The sequence below is a fragment of the Nannospalax galili genome, unplaced genomic scaffold (assembly GCF_000622305.1).
Source record: "Nannospalax galili isolate Female #2095 unplaced genomic scaffold, S.galili_v1.0 scaffold933, whole genome shotgun sequence".
NCBI classification, from domain to species: Eukaryota; Metazoa; Chordata; class Mammalia; order Rodentia; family Spalacidae; genus Nannospalax; species Nannospalax galili.
The window spans coordinates 1,023,530-1,047,788 of record NW_008333281.1 but is presented as its reverse complement, the minus strand read 5'-3'; the positions used below and the strand labels follow the sequence as shown (position 1 = coordinate 1,047,788).

Here is a 24,259-nt window from a genome sequence, read left to right as displayed (position 1 = left end):
AGGCAAGTGGATCTCTGTGAGTTCAAGGCCAGCTAGGGATACAGGGAGACCCTGTCCCAAAAAGACCAAAAAAAAAAAAAAAAAAAAAAAAAAAAAAAAGACAAAACAAAACAAAAAATACTTACTTTATTCCTTATGTATGTCCATGTGTGTGCCATATGGATGTGGGTGCCTGTGGAGGGGGGGATGTTGGAGCCTCTGGGGCTGGAGTGACAGGTTACAGTATGGTTGTGAACTTTCTGATGTGGGTGCTGGGATCTGAACTGGGGTTGGTAAGTGATCTTAACCACCGAGCCAACTTTCTAACCCCAACAAAGCTTTAAAAATTAAGCTGTGAAGCTGGAGAGATGGCTCAGCGGTTCTTGCAGAAGACCTGGATTCGAATCCCAGCACCCACATGGCAGCTAACAGTTGTCCATAGCTCCCGCCCCAGGGGATCTGATAGCCTCCTCTGTCCGCGGGCATTGCATGACATAGGTACATTTACCTACATGCAGACAATACACACATATGCATAAAATAAAAAATAAAATTAATTTTAAAAAAAGTTTAAAAATTAAGCTGTAAGGTGCTGAGCACAGTGGTGCATGCCTGTCATCCTGGCATTTGGGAGGGTGAGGCAGGAGGATCTCAAGGTCAAGGCCACCTTGGGCAACTTAGACTCTGCCATGAAAAAAAATTCTCTATCATGGGAGATTTGTTTTTTTGTTTTTGTTTTTTTGGTTTTTTTTTTGGTCTTTTTGAGAACTCACTATGTAGACCAGGCTGGCCTTGAACTCACAGAGATCCGCCTGCCTCTGCCTCCCGAGTGCTGGGATTAAAAGGCGTGTGCCACCAACACCTGGCTGGGAGATTTGTTTTTAAAGTGTTTGATTTATTTTCATTTTATTTGTATGAGTGTTCTGCCTGCATGTATGTAAGTGCACCTGTTTTGTGCAGGTGCCCATGGAAGCCAGAAAGAGGGTGTCAGATCCCCTGGAACTAGAGTTACAGATGGTTGCTAGCTGCCATACGGGTGCTGGGAACTGAACCCAGGTCCTCTGCAAGAGCAGCCGGTGCTCCTAACCGCTGACTGTCTCTCCAATTCCCATGGAGAGATTTTAATAGTGTTGCTTGTGACAAAATGAGACTCTGTGGCCTCAAATTCACAGCAACCGTCTTGCCTCAGCCTTGCAGGGGCTGGGATGACAGGCATGAGCTGTGGTACCCAGCTTCAGATTACATTTTAAAGTGCACTAAAATTCTCTAAGGCTATTTTGGAGAAAGTTAGGACTCAGTAAAATCCCAGAGAGGGAGCAACAGTGGGCAGGTTGGAACCTGGGACTTGTGTCTAGATGGGCACATCCCATATCACAGGTGCACAGCAGTGGGTTTTAGAGACTAAGGACGGGGGCCGTGAACCCAGGCCGGCCACCCACTGCCACACACTGACAGGAAGAATGGGGCTGCAGAAAGAGGGGTGAGCACTGTGGACGGGCCACTTTATTTCATATAAAATCACACTGAGCAGTTGAAAAGTCAAGTATGCTCGGCTTGCACTCACCGAGTCACGGCCTCCGTCCCTGGAGGATGACCGCTATGAACGGTTCCACAACCGAGACCCAGACACACGTGCAAATGAACGCGCACCACGATCGCTGCGGCCCACGCACACGGCTGGTCCCTCTGCAGTGACTCGGGTCCCATGGCTCAAGGGCCAGGCTCAGAGGCCCTGGGATCTACCTTGGTAGCACAGGAGCCCAGGTGAGGGCAGAGAACAAGCGACTGACACTAACGGCACAGTCCCAGTGTCACAGGGACAGAAAGGCAGCTGGTCCCAGTAGGGACACACCACTGTCTCAGCATGGGGTTGGACTCACTGGAAGTTCCCAGCCTCCGTCAAACTGCTTTCGCACAGCAGCAAAGGAATAATCCGGAAGTTTAAGGCAAGTTCCCTGGAGGGGGAGCTGTTTGCATTCTGACATAATTCTAAGCTCACACCAAGGGTCCACTCTGACCACCTGCTGTGGGTAGAGAAACAAAATTGAAAGCCATCATGCCACTGGACAGCTCAGGCCCCAGACTGCCCCAGGCCTCCTCACCCTGCTGTACCCACTGGGGAGTCCCAGGCAAGCCCAGCAAGGCCCACAGCATGAGGCCACCTCCTTCCTGGCTGAGGGAGGTTACACACTGCGAATTTGGCTGGAACCAAACCTCAGTTCCAAGTCCTCAAGTACTCTGGATCTTAAAGTACACAAGAGCAGGAGGCCGGGCCCCGCACAGGAAGGACTGCTCTTTGGATCTGGACACTGTATCAATACATTCATAGGACCCTGGTCAGGGCCCAGCAGTGTGCCCCATTTCCCTGAAATGTCAGATCTGATAGCCTGTCTGCTACACACAGTCGCCTGAACAACGCTGCCAATTTTGACACATGCACGCACACACAGACACACACAAGATGGGTGCACACAGACTTGCTGGAAGGGTCAAAGGTGCCCGTTCCCGGACAGCAGGGATGTTCCCGGAGCCGCCTCCACTGTTCAGTGCATGGAATCTTTGCAACATCAGTGCTAAGTGTCAGAGCCCACCAAGGCCACAGAGTCTCTATGAAACTCCTCTGGTCAGGGAGTGTGCTGGGGGCGGCTGGCAGGACTCCTGGCAGCCCTGCTCAGGGAATTCGACCCACGTGCTGCCGACCTTCATGACTGAGAAAGCAGCTCCATTCCCAGCCGCTCACAACCCACACGGCGTCCCAAAGTCAGGACGGCGGGCTGCCCTCCTGTGGCCGTGGGCTTCTCCTGGCAGTACAGTTGAAGACTGACGCGAGTGCCCTGTGGCCCAAGGTCCAGGAAGCTGCTCACGGCAGTAGCGGCCGAGCGGCTCCACCTGCCCACGAGGCTGCTGCCCTCGCAGGCCAGAGCAACGAGACGTCCACAGACACTCCGGGTCTGGAGGGCTCATACAGAGAACTCGGGACCTCCTTTCCTGGACCTCATCTGCAGTCGCCTGAATCGGAAGCCAACAAAGGGGTTCATCCAGAGGAGTGAGGGGGGCCCCCCAAAGACAGACTTCATCCCTTCCCACCGCAGCCTTCGCTCCCACGTGGGCTTCTCACTCTTCAGTCTCTCAATCTCCTGGAAACAGAAGGAAAAGCCGCTGGGCAGCAGTTCCAGGACCCCCCCCGCCCCACGTCAGGCCCAGTGCCAAAGACAGGAGTCAGCATCAAGCCTCAGTACCTGTGTCATTTGAAAACATGGCTTCAAGGAGGTAGGCACTGTGGGCTCTCCCTCCTGCTGTGACCCTGCCCTGACATGCACAGCCAGGCTGCGGCTGTCTGCATGGACCAATAGCTATGGCTGCTGACAGCCACAATGGCCCCTGAACAGCGGATCAGCACTTTTCTTCACTATTCCCTGAAAGTACTTACTGGGCACCTGCACTAGTCCCACAAGGGCAAGAGGGCCATCCAATCTCTGAGCCCCACTGAGCTGCTCAGGATTGCCTGCGTATCTCTACTGACACAAATCAACTCTGGGTCTGAAAACTGCAGTGCCATCAGGAGTGGCAAGTACTGGCTCTCTGGAGCCCCAAGGGGGCCTGAGACTTCGAGTCTGTGCACTCTGTCCACTGATGACTGCACCGTTCCCCCATCTCACACACGCGGACGCAGGACAAGTCTCACCGTCTCGTCGTTGCATATCGAGTGGATCTGGGTGCCAAACATAACTGCAGTGAAGGTGAAAAACAGAAGCCCCTCAAGGCACAAGAAGATCAACAGGATCACAGTTATTGGAGGCGAAAAGTCACTGCACTCTGCGGACAAGAGCGAGGGGACAGGGTGACTGGTCGGCACACTACTGCACCCAGGCTGCAGGGAGCCCAGCTCCCAGGAGTCTTCTGGCACCTGCAGTCAGCTTCCTGGAAGGAATGTGCTCCCATTGCACACAGGCGCATTCAAGTTCTCCAACAAACTGGCACAGGGCCCTGCCCAGTCCCCAGCCCTGTCTGGCAACCACCCCCAACACACCCCTTCCCAGACCGCAGTTTCAAAAGTTCACCTTCCTAAAGTTTCTTTGGCTTTTTACAGTACTGGGGATGGTACCCAGGTGCAATGCCAGGCAAGCACTCTACCCCTGAGCTGCATCCTCAGCCCTCTTTTCACTTTTTGAGACAGGGTTTCACTAAATTGCCCAGGCTGGCCTTGACCTTGTAATCTTTCTGCCTCAGCCACCTGAGTAGCTGCACCTGGTTTCCCTGAGGTTGTCACTGCATTGTGTCTGCATAGGAGGCTCCTGTGTCCCACTCAACTGTCTGTACTTACAAGTCACTTTCCCAGGACTTCATCCCCCACCTGCATTTCTGCAGCTGCTCAGTCCAGACCTGCTGGGACTACACCTGCCTGGACTACACCTGCCGGGACTACACCTGCCGGGACTACACCTGCCGGGACTACACCTGCCGGGACTACACCTGCCGGGACTACACCTGCCGGGACTACACCTGCCGGGACTACACCTGCCGGGACTACACCTGCCTGGACTACACCTGCTGGGACACCTCACCAGACTACATCGAGACAGCTGTGAACAGTGGTCAGCTGTGCTAACCAGACACAAGGTTGGTAGGAAAAACAGTAATCGCCCTCTACTGGGTGTAGAGCTCCCAACTGTCATCTAAGTACTCTGGAAGCTGAGGTAGAAGGATTGTCCATTGGGAGTTCAAGGCCAAGGCCAACCTAGGCTATAAAGTTAACTCCTGGGGATGGAAAAATAGCTCAGCAGTTAATATCACTGGCTTCTGTTGTAGAGGACCTGAGTTCAGTTCTCAGCACCCACACAGCAACTAACCATCTGTAACTCCAGTCCCAGGGGATCCAACGCCCTCTTTTCACCTTTGCAGGCATTACACATATATGCAGGCAAAATACTCTTACACATAAAATATAAATAAGAAAGAAACAAACAAAAAACAAAGTTAGACCCTGTCTCAAAAAAATTCTACTAACCAGCAAGCAAAACCCCAGTTTTCAACAGTAGGATTTCCTGCAAAACGGGACGTGCGACTCTCCCTTTGGAGCCCCTCCACCCTGCAAGTGCTTTCAGGAATGACATATGCCTCACTTACCTGTCCACTGCCCTCGGACACAGGAGATGAACTGAAGCCCACAGAGAATCAGAGCATGGATTGAAGACAGAGCTATGTACATCTGGAAGGAGGGAAAAGGGTTAGCCACTGTTTGACAGGCTGCTGTCCTGTGAGCAGAGGCTGCTGGGCACCATGCTCACCCCACACTTCCTGCAGAAGGAGCACACGGAGGGGAGAGTGAACTGTAATCACTGGCCCCCACCCACCCACATTCACATCAGACCAAGTCAACAGTGCACAGAGATAAGGAGTAGGAAGGGGCCCTGCCTCCAGGGAGAGGCCTGCGAACACTGACTGAAGGGACAGGGAGAGGCCAACCCCTACCAGGGAGGTAGCACAGCAGCTGTCGTCGCTGGGCACTTCCTGCCCGTGCAGCACAGCCACCAGCTCTGCGTAGGCAGGGGAACCGGTGTGGCTGTAACATCTCCCAGCTCTAGCAAGGTCCCAGTTAAAGCATTTCTAGTTCGGCATAAGCACTACCCAAAAATTTTCTTACAGTGAAGAGCACAAAAAACCTCTGATTCTTCTCTCCCACGCAGTTGTTCACCCACGGGCAGTGATGGTCCATTTTCCGAATACATCTTTTGCAAATACTGCGAGGGAAAGAATGATTTCAGTCCCCGTGCTCTGGGGAAAACACCATGACAGCACCAATGAAATCAAAGGTGGGAAGAGGCTAGCCCAGATCCCGTCCACGGCACACGGCCATCTGCAGCGAGGGCTGCTCTCCTCTGCATGGTCTCTGATGTACAAAGAAAAGCATCCCAGGCACACAGGTACAGAGCCAGCATCACGCTCAACAGTTAAGTTTCCAGATTCTCCCAGGGAGACTGCATCGTGCATGCCCTACTGAAGATGCGCACTGTTCAAGCATACAAGTTCTAAGTCTAGTTCAGTTACAACCTCAAACTGAACTAAAGTCAGGGAAAGTCAGGCATGCCGGCATGTGCCTATAACCCCAGCACTCGGGAAGCTGAGGCAGGAGGATTTAGAGTTTGAAGCCAGCATAGGCTAACTAGGGAGACCCTGTCCCAAAATAACAAATTCAGGGAAAGAAAAATTCCTGGACCTTCAAATGATTCTACCATTCAATCTGCTCTGCCGTCTGAGATCTCTGTTGGCGATCTGTAATCAGCTCTGTTTCTGAAACGGCTTTCTGCACTGAATGCACCCAGCAGGCACTGAGTCAACTGTCCTGGGTTCCGCTGGACTCTAACTGTACCACTCTGTTCAGTCTCTCTGCCTGACCGCACCTCCCCATGTGCACCTGCTAATCCAATGGCTTCCAAAGCACTCCCAGCTCATCTATTTTTTCAAGCAGTAAACAAGCGGTGCCCTGTCGCTTCCTTTGACTGCCGTTCCACCCGTCTCCTGCGGCAGGAGAGGATCCCAAGGTCTGCACTGTGCGAAAACGCCTGTAGGACTGCAGGCACTGAGGGGGCCTTGGCCGGGGAGCCCTGGGAGGACTGGGGGAGAGCTGAGGCCATACCTGCAGTGATGGGCACGCTCTGGCTTGATGCAGCAGCACTTGGGGCACTTGTAGATCACCTCGCCAGGCTTCAGCTGCAGGGCCTCCATGTGCTCCTTCGTGGCGTTCCCTTTGGGGACGGCCCCCTATGCTCACAAAAACAAAATGAGGCTTGGCATGGTGCTTCATGCTCATCATCCCAGGACGTCAGAGGCAGAGGTGGTAAAGACAAGTCTGAGGCCAGCCTGGTCTATATCATAAGTTCCAGGCTAGCCAAGGCTACATAGTGAGACCTTGTCTCATATCCCCAGCCAAAAAATAATAACAATAATAACAATAAACTCAGGTGTGGCAGTGCATACCTATAATCCCAGCACCAGGAGGCAAATGCTGGAGGATCACTGAGTTGGAGGCCAGCCTGGGCCGCAGAGTGAAAGCCTGTTTCGGGAAAACAAAGATTTCTGAAAGCCCAAACTCATCCAGGAAGGGATTTAGATGGCCAGAGATCCCACAAACACATCAGGTCACTGGCAGACTCTGTACTGAGTCTGTCCCCGAGTACCAAATACCACTCCAGCTGCCCGCTGGGTGGGGTCTCTGACACAGCTCTGTTCTCACAGGCTGCCAAGGCCACTGCGAGTCAGTCAGAGAGAAAGCAAAGGCACGCCATGGATCCCCACACCACAGGGGCAGCCTGTGAGGCTGGGCCACCCGGCTCAGTCTCAGAAGGTGGCTTCAGCTTATAAGAAGCCGCACAGCCAGCACTGATCTCTTGGCATCTTCCTGGGAGAGAAATGGGAGAGAGGAGGCCAGTCAACTTGCACACAGACCAGGAGTCCCTGTGCCATAGCTGCAGCCAGTGCTGTAGAGCAGCAGAGAGCCTCCCAGGAAGGCACACCGTGTGGCCCTGTCCACTGCAATGTGACTGCTGCCTGTGGGGGGACTCTCACAGGCCTTCAGGCTGCTCTTGCCGGAGGAAGCCCTGGTCACCTCCCCTGGCTCTGGAGCAGCCTGGAGGTGACAGATGCCTGAGTCACAAGAGCGTCTCAAGCTTCTGAGCGGCAGCTTTACCTGACCCGAAGCTCTGACCTGGGCCTTTACAGCATCAGGAACTAAGGGGGTTCAAGGTGCAGGTGCCTCTGCTCACAACCTAATGGGACTCTCTTCCAGTCAGGGGCCGGATGCTCTTCATGCTGCACACCTGTGCTAACGTGGCTGCGTGCTGTTCCTTGACCGCACACTGCAGGAGTTCCCCCACAGCCAAAGCCCCACCTGTGACACCAGACTCCTCCTCTGGCTGGCTATAGCCAGCTGACACACAGAGAAAGAACGAGATGATGCCTCCCCTCTAGCCCAAGAAGCCACATCAGCTGCCTGTGGTGAAGGGCACCTGTGAAGACTAGCCATGCGGACACACAGAGAACAGGGCCCTGGCCCCCATCCACACCTCAGACAAAATACACCAGGAGGAACTGACCAGCTGTCTACAGGAGGCCGAAATGGGATCACTCGAGCCCAGGGGTCAGAGGGCCAGAAAGAGTAACACAGAGGCCTGACCTTTAAAAGCTGAACAATCGCCCATTTGAATAATTCCTTCCATCAGCATAACATGGTACTGCTTGTTATTTAAGCAACGCTTGCCCTCCCCCAAGACATGCAAATATCAAGCCTGCATCTAGGCCTATAAAAACTGGGGTACAGACCCCAGTGCCCTCTGGCAGCGCCCGCATACTCACAGGGTCAGTGAGCATGGTTCTCAGGTGGGACGACAGTGCAAGGACCGCCAAGCAGTTGAAGAGGACTCCGTTCACCACGGAGTACCAGAAGTCTCTGGAAGGCAGCAGCATGACAAAGGTCACCACAAAGTCTGCGTAGACGACCAGCAGCCAGGTCATGACGGCACAGACCATGCCACAACCATCACGGATGAACCACACCCTATCTGCCATGTCGGCCTCAGAGGATGAGGAGGACCCAGAGTCATAATTGTCATTGTTGGTCAGGAGAGGATGGTGCTCGATGTCCCGGAGCCTGTGTCCTGACGGCTGCATGATTCCCTGATGCACCCTGGAGTGGGCGAGAGCTAGTGAGGCACACGCAACACACACACAGCTCAAATGTACTGAGGACAGGAATACAACACTGAACTAGTAGAGCTACATTTCCACACCCTTCTGCTCACAGTCTTGCTGGTGTGACTCCATGACCCCCACACAGCATCTGCCTGTGGATGCAACACTGTCACCTATTATAGAAAAGGTAAAGACAGCTGGGCATGGTGGCACATGTCCTTAATCCCAGCACTCGGGAGGCAGAGGCAGGCAGATCTCTGTGAGTTCAAGGCCAGCCTGGTCTACATAGTGAGTTCCAGGACAGCTGGGGCTACAGGGAGACAAAGAAAGAAAGAAAGAAAGAAAGAAAGAAAGGGAGAGAGAAAGAGAGAGAGAGAGAAACAAAGAAAGAAAGAAAGAAAAGAAAGAAAGAAAGAAAAGAAAGAAAGAAAGAAAGAAAGAAAGAAAGAAAGAAAGAAAGAAAGAAAGAAAGGGTAAAGAGAGAGGCAAGCTGCATAGAATCACAGCACCCAGGTGCCCAGCACAGCAGAGAGGACCCTATCGGACCCTGCTGTCCAATGGCCTCACCTGTCAGAGCACTTTACCCAGCAGCCCTGCCTGGTGTGGAGGCTCAACATGGGCATCACCAGGGCACAGGAGAAGCAGCAGCATGGAACGATGTCCCTCCCCACGCCCAGGGCCAGCTCACCACGCTCTGCTCCTGCCTGCCATCTCTTCACAGCGTCCTCATTTCTCCCCAGGTTAATGTGGGGGATGGGGGACCTCTTTTGTGGCAGGCTCCTGTTTCACATCCACATTCCTCAACTCACAAGCTGTTTCTAGAATACCCTTTATTTTTTTGACCTTCATCAAGTCTCCTCTGTTCAAGAGTCATGCCTTTGACACCTTTCCTTATTTTCTCTGGCATCCAACTGCCAAGAACACATGGGATCAAAGAAACTAGAGAGCCCAGCTCCTCGAGCCGGAGCCACTCTGACGGCTGCCCTGACCCATGTCCTTCTCTTATCATGTTTGCTGAGGGTGGACACATTTGTGGCAAGCACGGCAAGGAGAGGGAGAGTCCAAGCTCTGTCCTGGCCACTCACAGGGAGAGGACATGCCGACCCGACGGGCACGACAGTGGGCCCTTTCCAGGCCAAGAACTCAGTGCCTCACACAGAGGTGGAACACACAGGCCTGTGGCCTCCATGCAGCGGGGTGAGGAGCTCTCACCGTCCTGCTGATTAGCAGCAGCTTTTCCAGTCTGGACATGGCTTTTCTTCTTTCTTTCTTTTTTTTTTTTTTTGGTCTTTTTGAGACAGGTCCTCCCTGTAGCCCCAATTGGCCTGGAGCTCACTGTGTAGACCAGGCTGGCCTTGAACTCACAGAGATCCACCTGCCTCTGCCTCCCAAGTGCTATGGCTTTTTTTCTTAAGTGGAACACAGCAGTTGTGAAGAAGCATTCATTGAATGACCCTGGTGACAGAGTGCACACTCTGAACCCTTTGAAGAACTAAGTACATCAGCCCTGCCTGCCTGGTGTTAGCCCATTGGAGAAGTGTCCCGTCTGTGACAGGGCATCTGCACACAAGAGTCATTTGCTGAAAGGCAGATGTGACAGGAAGGGACCCTTTCTCAGACCCAACACTCTACTGTGATTCCTAGCTTCTTAAATGAATTGAAGTGGGCCCAGAGACATCAAGGTCCCAAGCTAAAGAGCTCCCCAAGCCAGAACCCCTCTGTTTTCTGGTTCCCTCTGCAGAATACGCTTTGTGAGAAAGAGCCTGGCTGACTAGGGTCAAAGTTCCAAGTCTGCAGCCTGAGGTCTACCCAGTCTTAAGGGTGCACAGCTACAACTGGTTGCAGCCCTGCTGAGCTTCCTGGCTCTGGGCCATGAGAGCTGGCAGGGTGAAGATGTGGCCTGGGGAGGTACGCTCTTTCTGGGCACAGGTGCCAGGGGCTATTTGTAGAAGAACTCATTTCCAAACACAGCTAAGGTTAGGACAGTCTTAGATGTGCATATCAGACTAGCGATGTGACATGTGACACTGTGTCTCTAAAATCCACTGGATTTTTAAAAAGGGGAAGTAAGTGGAGATCCAGATGTCGCTTCGTTTTCTTTCTTTCTTTGTTTGAGACAGGGTCTCAGATAACCCAGCTGGCCTCAAATTCTCTATGCAGCCGAGGCTGTCCTTCTCCTCCTGATCCTCTGCCTTCTCCTGTCAAGTGCTAGGAAGACAGGCGTGTGCTGTCCCACCGGCATAGAATCACTTCATTTTCAAGAAGGCAGTGGATGAACACAGCGGGACATCGGCTGGCTGTGACAGTGTGACCCACTCGCTGAGTCACTGTGCAGACTTCATCAGTGCCACAGAAAGGGAGGGGAGGAAATGAAGAAACCGTTCCTTATGCCCAGAGCATTTGGCTGGGCCATGTGCCCCGTCACAGGAATGCCCCCTGTCACACGAATGCACTGTCACCCCAATGCGCAGGTGACACGGGCACACACACTTATCAGTGCAAAGTGCAGGTGTCAGGCTCCTGATGATTACTTCTGGGACAGCCCTGAGAACACCCATGACTGGCTAAAAGCAGTTTCGTCTTCCACACCAGCCGTGTTAATGGGGTCTGTCTACTCCTGAACCTTCACCCCACACTGAATAAAGGTCTCCAACCTCACTCTATGTAAAGCCCCAAATCCTTCCCAGGACACCAAAACCAGTGTCACAGACCCCACCAGCCCCAGTGACAACTGTATTAGCTGCACTTTCCAGCTTGTACCTGGCACTGCTCCTGTCTTTCGATAGCTGCCAAGGGCCAAGGACCCGATCGGCAGACACACTCCTAGCAGGGCCGCTGGTGCACAGAGACAGGTACAAGGGGGCTCAGCCTGTAGCCCTAGGGCTGCTTCTGCGTTTGACCATGCGCGCCCGTCACCTGTTCCACAAGCCACAGCTGGCTCAGCTGGGGGAGGAAACTGTTCACCAGATCAAGAGTCACAGTGTGAGCATGGTAGCTTGTGCCTGTAATCCCAATACTTGGGACTGAGGCAGGATGATGATCTAAGCTAGAGTGACCGTGTCACACACCCACCAGCCACACACTTACCTCACAAACTGCTTCTAAGCATCGCGGAGCACTTGCGCCTTTTGTTTAGCACCTTACGGTACATTCTGTCCCACGTGATAGGATCTGAAAGATAACGAAACCCGATTACAAGTCATTCACTGTGCTGAGCTTTGATCACTAGTAAATTAACAGCCTTGGAAATGAAGTTATCTTATTGTTTTCCTTTTTTGAGACAAGATATCATTAGGTTTCCCAGGCTAGCCTCCAAGTCATGGGCTCGAGTGATCAGCCACAGGACCCCCAGCAGCGAGGGGGCACAGCAGACTACTGCATCCAACAGTGACTGACTTTTAGTTCACCACTTTACCTCCCCGCACTTTACCAACATGCTAACTACAAATCCAGAAAGGCCACACGGATAACCCAGGCCACACCTGGCTAACCTGTGTCTACCAAGTACCTCTGTTACCCTGCCAAGGACAAGGGGTGGGGACAGTGCACAGAGGTATCAGTGAGAGCTCCAGGCCCCGCTGGAAGGGAAATGCCAGGTCTGAGTGAGGGCCACCTGCTGAGAGAGAGAGAGAGAGAGAGAGAGAGAGAGAGAGAGAGAGAGAGAGAGAGAGAATATACCTCCGTGCTCATCTCCATGGGCTCCCTGAACCCTGGCAAGCCAGGGGAGTAAATGTATTCAAATATCTACAGAATAGCCAGCAACCCTGAATGTTTAATAAATGGCTTTCTAACATGCTTATCTTAGTAATGTTTAAGAATCTAAAGCAAACTTGCAACACAGCAATAACCACCGCAGCCACCAAGTCTACAGCCAAATTCCCGAGACCAGATCCTCAGGTATGTTTATAAAGGGAGAAAAAGGAGCCAACACAAGACCCCTATGAGAGCGGCCTGGCCCTCCAAGCCACATGCCCACCCAGTGATGCGGCAGCCCCACCCCACCCTCCTGTTCACAGGAGAAAAATGACTGAATACCGCATAAAGCCGGGCCTGGTGGTGCACACCTTTAATCCCAGTATTCTGGAGGCAGGGGCAGGTGATCTCTGTGAGTTAGAGGCCAGCCTGGTCTACACAGTGAGTTCCAGGCCAGCTGGGGCTATAGGGAGACCCTGTCTCAACCCCCACCCCCCCAAAAAACCTACATGAGGGGCTGGGGAGGTGGTGGCTCAGCAGTTAAGAGCACCGGCCGCTCTTTCAGAGGGCCCAGGTTCAGTTCCCAGCACCCACACGGCAGCCGACTACCATCCCTAACTCCAGTTCCAGGGGATCCGACGCCCTCTCCTGACCTCCACGGGCTTTGCACAACACGGGTACACTTACATACACGCAGGCAATTCACTCATACACATAAAATAGAAAATAAATAAAAATAAAAAATAAACCCTCCACGAAGTAAAGGCCAGACACAGAGGACTGTGTGGAGGACTCCACCTGTGGAGGAGTGAGTGTGATTCTACTCATGGACTCAAGTAGGGAAAGGGATTCCGAAGAAACCAGAACAGGTTGGAGCACAAAGAGAAAAGGACCAGAGGCCAACTCTGCCCCTGGGCTGATGGAAACACTGATCTGACGGGGATGCAGGTGACACGGGTACACATATTTATCAGCACAAAACTCACTAAGGAGCCCAGTGTGGTGGCACACGGTATAATCCCAGCACTCAGGCCAGCTGCCTGGAGTATGAGGCCAGCCTGGGCTATACAGCAAGACCTTGTCTCAAAACAAAGCAAAACAAAACTTCAGCAAGCAGTTTTAAACAAACCGACTGTTCACTTTATGCATTTTCCTGTGTATCTTTCAGGCCTCAGTGAGAAAAGGAGCCAAGGTAAAATGCTCAGTGGAGGGAGAGAGACAGGGGTGGAGGCCAAAGGTGCAGCCCAAGCCAAGTCTTGGCCAGCTGCCACTGTGAGCTGAGGCTGCCTTAGATTTACTGTGCTGTGACTTCAGGCTCCATGGCTATAGGCAGAGGGACCGTGAAAGACACAATCTGTTGGTGACTGGTTACTCTTAAAGAGTCAGAATGTGACATGCCCCCACACTGCAGAGCTCAGAGCACCGCCCTGGACATGCCCCAGTCTGTGCTGAAATGCTGGAAAGCTCCTAGCTGCTTTAGGGTACACCCCCACGGTGCCCTGTGAAAACAGAAAGCAGCGGATCGCTGCACAGACAGACGAACGCACTGTATGACCAGAGCTGGGGATCTAAGCACCAGGCTCTATAAGGCCAGGGAATGTGAGCCAAGAGCAGAGCTTCATCCACAGGAGTTCACACATCTGCAAGGTGGAGATGGGCCTTGCAACAAAATGCCAGAAGTTCCCAAACCAAGAGCCATGGGAGTTGGAGAGAGATGGGGATGGCAGGCAGAGCCAAGCAGACAGGAGAAAACAGAGAGCACAGGGCCAGGAAGGGGGCGGCAGAGAGAAGGAGCCATGACAGGAGCACGGGACTGGGGCCGCAAAGCCGTCCTCTGCTGGCCTTGCCCGGGAGTCTGGAAACCTCATTCTGCTGGCGTGGCAGACACCAGAACTCAGGTAAGAGGAGAGCCGCTTTAAGGCCAGAGCTACACTCAGTGGCACAAGTGGAAGTCCTGGGTTTCATGCCCAGCACTGCAAAAGAAATTAACACAGCAAGTGGTGTAACGGGTGTCAAGGCAAGGCCAGGGCAAGACCAGGCCGGCACAGGATTACTACTCAGGCAGAGTAAAAACACAGATCAAAAGCAACTCAGGGAGTAAAGGGTTTACTTGGCTTACAGCTCACAGTCCATCATCAAGGGAGGCCAGGGCAGGAACTCAGGGCAGGAACCTGGAGCAGGGGCTGGCGCGCAGACCATGGAAGAGTGCTGCTCACTGGCTTGCTCTCCGGCCTGTGCTCACTCTGCTTTCTCATACAATCCTGGGGCACCTGCCCAGCGTGGACCTTCCCACATCATTGAAGAATCAAGAAAAGGTCTCACAGACATGCCCACAGGTCAGTCGATACAGAAAATGCTCGACTGAGTTCCTTCTCCCCAGATGCGTCCAGTTGAAGCTGGCTGGTCTAAGAGGAACCAGCAGGGCCAGAGGACCTGACCATGGACAGTCACGGGAGGGCAGCAGCATGGCGACCACGGCACACACAGGGCTCACTGGTCTCTGAAACGTGGGAGCTGCTGAGACTGGGTGCCTGCGGGCACATGCAGAGCTGCCCTGCTGCCAACCACTGCTCTTACAATGAGAGGCTGCAGCAGAGGCGTGGGGCTAGGTGGGGACAGGTGAGCTCACCACAGAGCCTGGGGTCCTGGGGACCAGGAGGGGAGCCAGGCAGGGCAGGGAGGGAAGGGAGACCAGGAGGACTGGAGCAGCCAGACAAGGCCCATAGGGTCACTTGGCACTTTCAGTAAAGTGCTAAGGGCCCCAACGGGCAAACGGATAAAAACGTTAAAACTTTTTTCTGGTGGTGGGAATCAAACCCAGGGCCTCATATTTGCAAAGCAAGAGAAGAAGTGACACTAACTGCAGTTAAGTGAGAGAGACACCTGAAACCTGAGAAGTGGCGGGGAGCTGGGCTTCTCGATCTCTCCTTGACAGGAGGCATTCTTGACCTCCCTACTTACAGAACAGCTTCCTGGGACCCACGGCATCCTGCTATGCATGTGCCGCATTTCAGAGGCTGAGGGTGGCCCCACAGCAGATGCGACAGGAGAACAGATGCCAGGTAAGCTGATTAAGCTGCCGGACTGGGAGCATGCAACGAGGGGCTTGTTGGCAGCTCCCATTCTGGACTCTCGCAGCCACCAAAGCCATGCACGCTCACTACAGTTGTTTCTGAGGAATGAGGGCCCATGTGTGCAGACCCTGAGACAGAAGCTGCAAAGGTGGGAGGAAGGGGTGATGGGAAAGCCAGCTGTTCTAAGGAGAACGCCAGCCTCGGCCTGGGGAGAACTCACATCCAGAGCCCTCAAGTGACCCAAAGCAGCATTTTCATAGGCCCACGCACAGGAGCAGGCATAGGTGGTCATTCACACCAGTGAAGGGCAAGAGTCACCAAAGTGTCCTCCAAAAGGTGAGCAAAGCCAGGTGTGATGGCATACCCCTTTAATCCCAGGAAAGTGATCTCTGTTGAGTTCAGGGCCAGCCTCGTCCACACAGCGAGTTCCAGGCTAGCCAGCCTACCTAGTCAGACTGTCTCAAAAAACAAACGACAAACAAAAGGTGAACACAAATGGTGTGGTGACAAGGCAGGAGGAGAGCTGCACAAAGTGAGCGCGGGGTGCCCAGGGCTGAGGCACAGGTGCTGCTCAGATCAGCGGCTGCTGGGGCTTCAGGGCAGGTGCCGTGGCTGTCCGGAGTCTGGGATGGTGGGTATATGATGGCACCAACTCACAAGTTCAAAGGCAGTATGGTCTACACTGCAAGTTCCACGCCTCAGAAGGCTCATAAAACATGCCGGGTGTGGTGGCACACGCCTTTAGTCCCAGTGCGGGGAGGCAGAGGCAGGCCAGCCTGGTCTACATAGTGAGTTCCAGGCCAGCTGCAGCTACAGGGAGACCCTGTCTCAAAAAGGAAAAAAAAAACAAAACCAGGGCAGGAGCGACGGCTCAGTGGTGAAGGGCACTTGCTGCTCTTCCAGGAACTGGAGTTCAGTTCCTAAGACCCAGGTCAGGCAGCTCACAACCATCTGTAACCCCAGCTCCAGGGCATCTGAAAGCTCTGGGCACCTGCACTCATGTGCACATACCCCAACACAGACACATATACACATAATCAAAAGCAAAATCTTAACAACAAACCTTCACTTTGCAGCACAGTGAACTTTAATGTGCAGAACATTAAAGAAAACTTGCAGGCTGGAGGGATGCTCAGCGGTTAAGGGCATAGGCTGCTCTTGCAGAGGACCCAGGTTTGAATCCCAGCACCCACATGGTGGCTTACAACCATCTGTAACTCCAGTTCCTGGGGATCCAACTCCCTCTTCTGACCTCCGCAGCATTGCACAACATGGGTACATGTACATACATGCAGGCAACACACTCATACACATAAAATAAAAATAAATAAGTAAAACATTTAACAATAAAAACCCTCTGGGAGGCCAGGGGCCCTCGGGGTGCAATGCAGACAGACAAAGAGAAGAGTCTAATTCACTGTGATGGCAGGGGCAGGGCACCGGCTGGGGCTGAAGGTGCCCAAGCGGACAGTGCAGCTGACGAAGGTCCCAGAGGCCTGGACCTCTTGTCACATTAAAGCCATGTGCCACCAACATGGTATGTTGCTGCTGAGGCTCGCCTGGACCATGGGCTGAGGTCCTGTCTGCAGGCTCCCTTGTGAGAAACTCTGGTTGGCTCCACTCTGCCCACACTTGGGGAGCAGGCAGCCATGCCCCACCTCTGCGGCGGGGTACACTAGCTGCCTGCCTAGTGCTACAACAGGGGCCTGACTAAGCTCCTCGGCTCCAGGGGGCTCAGGGCCTCCTGCTGGTGAGAGAAAACGTCCAATTCACTTTGTTTACTCCACTTTGTTTACCACCCACATTCAGGGTGGGCTTCTCCCTCGGTTAACAGTCTCTGGAAACACTCACAGACAGGACCTGAAGGTGTGCCCTGCCATTTCCCTAGATGATGCCAAGTACTGACAAGGTGACACTGAAGATGGAGATGATATAAAGAACCTCCAGAAATCGGCTGCGATCTGTTGGCACTCGATGCTGTATCTTCCTTCCATATTCAGCCACATGGGTGCCGGTGGGGGGGGGGCACACGACCACAGACATTCACCGCATCCCCTGGGCTAGTGTGCGGTACTGATGTGTTGCTCGCGCTGTTGTAGCTTTGTACCGGGAGCACTCTCAGCTTGTCCCTGTGCACCTCTGACACCCCCCGACTGTGTGCTTGTCATTATGCATTCTCACACCTTCACTTCCCAGCAGGAGAGACAGCGCTAGGCTCACCTTGTCTCTTTTCTCAGATAGTCCTGGAAGCAGCCATTTCTCCAGGGAGCCTGGGCTCCTTATCTACTAAAGAACAAAATTAAAAACCAAGATCTGGATGTAAGGTGTGCTGGTAGATATTGGGGTGTTGATGCTAAGCCCATACAACGACAGGAAGTAAACACATGGACTATACCACAGACACAGACACACACACCCCTATAGTTATTTCTATATGTAATTGTCTATGTTAAGCTAAATACAAGCTGACACTCATGTCTGCAATTCTAATCCACAGCCGCAGATCCTTTTGGTCTCTCTGTTCATCTGGAAACTTCTCCTCCAACAGTGACAACCCTGATGTGATGGTCAATCTTGATCATCAACCTGATTAGAGAGAGAGCCACCAAGAAGGTTCCTAAGCACATGTCTGGGTGTGTGCCAAGGCCTTTCCAACATGACTGACATACGGGACGACAGCTGAGGGGAACCCGCTCTGAGTGTGGGCAGCACCACCTGTAGGCTGAGGGCAAAGGTAGAAACGAGCCAGCACAGCCCGCTTCCTGCCAGCCACCAGGTCGGCAGCCTTCCTCCACGAGCTCAGCCGCTGCCACGAGGCTTGGCCTCATCACAGGCTGCAGTGATGGAGCTGGCCGACCGTGACTGAAACCTTCCAACCGTGAGCTGGAAAAAGTCCCTTCCTTTAGCTTTCTCAAGTATTTTGCGACAGCAACAAAAGTGACCACAACACTGACTCCACCATCCGCTGCCCATGTACTGCTGCTCGGCCCCAGAACTTTATAGTGTCCAGAGCTGTTCACTAACCCTAGAAAAAAACCAAAGTCAGCTCCACTGGCAGGGCACGGGAACCAACTAGCAGTCTCCGAAACTGTCAAGCTCATCCAAAAGAATGCACCTCAGAGAAAGGACGACAGGCAGGAGGAGCCAAGATCATGTGGGATCCTGAGGACCTCTGACCCTGGAGGAAGGGGCTGCAGAGACGGGCCGAGTGGGGGCTAACGCGGCTCTCCCTCGTGGAGGCAGGTGGGCTGGGAGCCAGAGGTACAGCAAGGCTTGAACAGAGATTGGGATGGGAAAGGAAGGGCAGAGAGCCAAAACCTTCAGCATTCATAAAGAGAGAAAGGGGGAGGGAAGGCCTAAAGAAAAAAGGGAGGGGCTGACCTCTCTGTTCAAAGGTCCCGCCAAGGCTCAGGAGGCAGACTAGCAAAGACAGGTGACAGAAAAGCCAATGTCAAAGGCAAGACTCAGGCTAGAAGAGTACAAGCGTCTAGCATGGAGAGGTGAGCACAATGCAGGTGACAGAGAACTTCGAGGCACCCAAGCCCTTGAAGCAGCAGATTCAGCACGTGAAAAGGCAGAACTGAGGCTGTGTGGCAGTGGAGATGCCCATCGGGACAAGGTCATCCATGTGGTCAAGCATGCCTACGCCCCAGGCATGTCACCAACATGGACAAGTGTCCTGGGCGCAACACCAGGCCGGGCAATATGTGACCTCAGGTGGGGTGGGGACGACTTGCGAGGCAGCCCTATCTCCACTCAATGTGGCCTGTGAACGCAGCCTTGGGTAGGCTACCTTACACCCGGGGGCTTCCAAAGCATTCTTCCCAACAGCGTGCATCATGGAGTGCTGACTGGCCTGAGCCATGCCAATCACCACATGACTGTCTCTTCAAATCACTCATTCTAAAGAACTCCTAACCTTGAAGAAAACACACAGCAGACTACTAACCCAACTAAAGCCATGTGTCAGCACGCTGGCACAGAGTGCCTACTGTGAGCAGTAACCCTACTTAACTATCCTAGGTCTTTTGAATTAGGAATACTTAGTCACTCTAAAGTAGCACTGGGGACACTGCAGGTCAAGGGATGGCAAGCTGAGAGCACAAGCCAGGAGCTGGGAGGCCAGGAGCCGTCTGGAGGGAAGGCGCCACCCACTCTCCTCTCACCAGCACGCTGCACCTCAGGGGGCATCCTCCACACCTGCCCACATAGCTCTAAACCAGGGGCAGCCAGGATGGGCCCTGATCCTGCCCCCTCTATCTCCAGCTCTGTGCAATGATCTCTTGGGGACTTATCCCAGAGTTAGAAAAGGAGAACTATCTAGAAAATGCCCAAGCGTTGTGATATCACTGTCGAGTCAACTGTGTACTCCCCAGTCCTACCACAGAAGGGTCAAACAGAAGCCCTCCCCGTCTCAAACAGCACCATGCCATCCGGTCACCAGGGTCTGGCCCTATGGACTCACTAACGCTGACGTCCTCCAGCCCCCACATCCAACCCTCCAGCAAAAGCTGAGGACTTTACCTTCAGACTTGTCCAAAATCTGATCACATTTCCACCTCCCCTGCCCACCTAGATTCTGGCACTGTGAGCGCTGGCCTGCTGCACCCAGATCGCCCCCTGCCAGAACCCCATGTACCTGGTGTCTCCACTCACCGAAGCAGCCCACCGCACTCTCGTGCAGTATGGTCCTTCACAGAGCAGCTCATGTCACCCCCATGTCTGCCTTTGCATGGACCCTGCTGCACCTGGCAGGGCCTCAGTCACATGAAGCCCGCAGACCCTGCCTCCTGCTGGCCACTCCCTGGCCACCCGTCTTCTCCAGAACACTTGTTGAGTGATAACAGCAGTGCTCACGCAGGCGAGGAGCCATGGTGCTGAAGCAAACTGAACCAGGGTCTGCTACCACACGAGGAAACAGTGAGCTGGGCCCATGCTGTGTCCACTGACATGCTCTCCTGTTGAAACTCGCTGTGTGGAGCCCAGGACTTGAGAAGGAAAGAGGAGTCTATGGAAAAGAGAACTCAGAACTCAAAATATCTCAGTGACACTGCAAAAGCTTGTCTCCGGAGAGGGCACTTCAGCCGACAGCCCCTCCCCGCTGTCCCCAGTGAACCCAGCCAGCAGCCTGATGCAGAGCTGGCCTCCCTTTCCCATGAAACCACGACTGACTTGGCAGCTTTCAACCTGTGCATACAACACACTCCACACCCCACCGCCAACCTCGGCATTCCTGTGTACCAGATGACAGGCCTACTCACGACTCTGGTCCTTGTCCCTCCCCAGGATGCAAGTGCAGGTAGCTCTCCCCCAGTGGAACTCAACTCTCTGGGTACTAGGTCTCAACAACTCTATTAGAAACTGGCAGACTCAAAGGTCATCAAAGGTGGACCCATCCCTCATAATCAGCAGCTTGGAAACCCAGGAACCGAAACTGTAGAACTCTGCTCACCGGTCAGAACAGGATCTGAGTTGTTATCTTTGGCCCTGGGTGGAGACATGACTTTCTCAACTGCCAGAAAGATCCTAAGATTCCTACCTGGCAGAGGCTTTCTGTAAGGTATGAAGACAGACTTTGCCCCTCTCTTAAGAGTGAATCCCATCCCTGCAATAGCTGCATAGGAAAGCCCCCTCAGGACAGCTGCCTGTTCTAGAGACTTCCACAGCATAGCATAAGCTGCCTGACCGTGCAGGTCAATGGCTCACTGGCCACTTTCACCTGGTGAGAGTGTTTTCTTCCACTGCCGTCCCTTGGGTCACTGTCCGCTCTCTCTTGAGAGTGCACCACCTCATAATAAACTGTCTTCTACACTACACTGTGTGTCTTGAATGAATTCTTTCCAGAGGTCACAAGAAGTCCAAGCAAGAGCACAGGAACAGGAATTACTATTCAGAATCACAGCCCAGCTTTCCAAATCACTCCAGTACAAATCGCTCTAGCATCGCTCTACTGAACTGGGGCTCTACAGACCCTTCCAGGCTTAGTACTTACCCCTTTCCCCACAGGGTGCTCATTTTAGTGAGCATCTTGGCTTCTGCTCCTGCCATCCCTCCAGTATGAAATTCATACCCATCCTGTCTAGCAGTTATTCATCCACTAATGGTCAAGCACCCACGATCTGCAAGACATGGCTGGACAAGGTGTTTATAAAATTACCAGGTGCTATTCCAATACAAGGCACTGTAAGGAGTTTGGATTTCATTCAAGTAATGGAAGTCTACAGAATATTTTTGAAGAAAAGAACTTAGGGGCCAGATTTGGTGGCACACATCTTTAATCCCAGCACCTGAGAGGCAGAGGCAGATGGATCTCTGTGAGTTCTAGGCCAACCTGGTCTACATAGGGAGTTCCAGGCCATCCAGGGCTTCATAATGAAACCCTGTCTCAAAAACAAAACAAAACAAAAAGAAACTTAGCAGTAAGCAGGACTCAGAATAGCAAGACAAGAACTGTTTGTAGATAGTAGCAAAGAATGCAGCGTGGACAGCAGGGCGGTAAGTCAGAGACTGGCATGTCGTTCAGGCTAGCCCTAAACTCCTACACTCAAATGATCCTTCTGCCTCAGCCTGGCACAGCTTCAGACAGTTAGAAGTGATCTGGGATTGACACAGCTCTCCCAGGGGTCTTGTCTCCTCCACAGTGCAGAAGGAACAGACATCAATCAAAGCGGAGAGTTACGTTTTCAGGTTAGAGTCAGGAAGACCAACATGGTATGGTGCTCTAGGTTTCACAACATTACCTCCCCAGAAAAGAGGCTGCCAATCCATCCCTTAGTGACGCCTGTTTGGGGGTGAGCCTCCTGGCTGACAATACTGCACACACACTGTCACCTCTCAAGGCGAGGGGAGCTCAGGCACAATAGGGAAGGGACAGCGGAAGCTATTGTGGAACTTCTCTGGGCTTCATGCTCCTTCCTGTGGCCAACTTTTATTTGTAGCCTTTTTCTATAACAAACTGTGACTGACCTCAAGTGCTTTCAGTGAGTTCCGAGTCCTTCCTGTGAACTAAACCAACTGAACGGCTTTGAGACCCCCCACCCACAGCAGTGCAGAAAGTGGGGCTGTTCCCGCTAAACTTGTAGGTTGGTGATGCGCACAGTTGACACTACCAAAGTGTCCGTGGGAAGCCGAAAATAAAATAAAAAGCACGCATGTATTTAAAGCATTACTTTTAAGAACCATCCCCAAACACTGCCTTCAACAAACCATCACATATGATAGTGTAGCATGGAGTTGGGTGTTCTAGAGTGGTCAGCAAGCTTACTTCCAGTGCAGACCAGACATTAACTTTATATGAGGATTATTTCAACTCATATTTCCTGAAGTTAGGATCATATTTTATTTATAGCACTTAAGTGCAAGCTGGGAAGTAATAATTTCAATAAGAATGTAAACTCATGCCCATACTGTTGATCTAATGGAGATAGTTCTTAAAGTTCACATAGTACATTCTGACCAAGCACCACTTCATTCGTGTTAATCCTTTTGTTCTGTTCTGTTTTCCTTGGGGCAGGTTCTCGCTATGCAGCCCAGGCTGGCCTGGAGCCGGCAGTCCTGTCTCTTAACTCCTGGATGCTGAGGCTATGGGTGAGTGCCCCCATGCCTGGGTACTTTTCCATTCTTGAAAAGGGCTTGGTTTTACAACATGTTGGTTAGCAGGGCTACAATGTCTTGATTTGTTAATCTGTCAACCAACACAGGCACCCCTGGGCAGAGAGAGATCTAACTTTTGCTGAGTGAATTCTGTATGACATGACCCCTCTGCACGGTCTGACTCTCCTCCCAACTCTCAACTCAGAAGTCAGTGTGCCCCTAGAGTGCCTCCACAAAATACACAGTCCCAATCCAACACCTCCAACCCATCTATTCTGCAGACTGTCCAAGACATGACACTCCTGTTTGTACTCCTGTTCCATTTTCTCAAATACCCCAAGAGCCTTTCACTTTAACCAAATCCTGCAAAGGCAAGTTTAACAAGGTGACTTTTTAAAGGTGACTTTAGGAGGAGGAGCTGCAAAACAACGTTGGAAAGATCAACTTCATGCGGGGTCAGAAGAAGGGTTTAGGAAGAAAGGCACAAGTCCTGAAGGGCCAAGGCTGGAACAGTAACATCAACACCTGTGTGCTCAAGTGCAGCCACTAAGCAGGCTGCAGAGGCGGCTGCCGCTGGGGTTTGGACAGCACCACACACACCCTGCATAATAAAGGCCGCTTCAGAGCAGGCAGCTGCATCTCCAGTTCCTGTTACTCCAATTTAATAGCCAGAATATAATAAACTGGTTATTCATGAACTCATAAAACGTGGATTTAACAGCTAGAAGGGACTTAGTTCTAGAAGTAATGACAGCTCAGCAGAGATGAATCTTACTGCCCTGAAGGCGACCTGCTTGTCCCAGAGGCCCTTTCGGGCAACTACCGACCCAAGCTCACTTGCAGGGTGGAGGGAGGAAAGCGAGGAGTAAGAGCCACGTAGAGGGGAGACCTCAGCTCAGGAGCAGACGACCAAGCTCAGAGAGTGACAGCACCAAATAACGGCCTGGGGGGAAGCGTGCTCCGGGGCCGTGTCGCCAAGGTCAGGCACAGGCTGCGGGTGCAATTCGGGCCGGAGCCTGGGGGATGCCGGCGGGTGACAGCTGAGCCCTGAGAGGCCGAAGCGCCATCGAGGGTGCCAGGAGGCTCCGCGGAGGCGCGGCGGGCCGGGCCCGGAGCCCTCGGGACTCGCACCCACTGCCTCCCGAATCACTCACCCGAGGCCCGGGCGGGGTCGCCCGGCGCTGCGGCTCCTCGCGGCCGGCGGCAGCAGCGGCGCGGGCGGCGGCGCATTA

At 52.9% G+C, this 24,259-nt stretch overlaps 1 protein-coding gene across 2 annotated transcripts in view; it reads right to left on the bottom strand.

Annotated features, from left to right (window-relative positions):
• Positions 1 to 1,460: 1,460 nt before the first annotated feature.
• The window catches only part of Zdhhc7 (zinc finger DHHC-type containing 7), a 23,438-nt gene continuing 639 nt past the window's right edge, over positions 1,461 to 24,259 (bottom strand). The window contains exons 1-8 of one of the 2 annotated variants that reach the window (XM_008827904.2): positions 24,182 to 24,257; positions 11,755 to 11,838; positions 8,332 to 8,662; positions 6,617 to 6,741; positions 5,624 to 5,720; positions 5,107 to 5,188; positions 3,665 to 3,795; positions 1,461 to 3,116 (exon numbers count right to left, since the gene is read on the bottom strand). In XM_008827904.2, coding sequence (XP_008826126.1) covers positions 2,940 to 3,116; positions 3,665 to 3,795; positions 5,107 to 5,188; positions 5,624 to 5,720; positions 6,617 to 6,741; positions 8,332 to 8,646 — 927 coding nt within the window. In that variant the 5' untranslated portion in view covers positions 8,647 to 8,662; positions 11,755 to 11,838; positions 24,182 to 24,257 and the 3' untranslated portion in view covers positions 1,461 to 2,939. Of the gene's footprint in view, positions 3,117 to 3,664; positions 3,796 to 5,106; positions 5,189 to 5,623; positions 5,721 to 6,616; positions 6,742 to 8,331; positions 8,663 to 11,754; positions 11,839 to 24,181; positions 24,258 to 24,259 lie in introns of those variants that run through there. The other variant, XM_017796861.2, reaches the window with a different exon arrangement.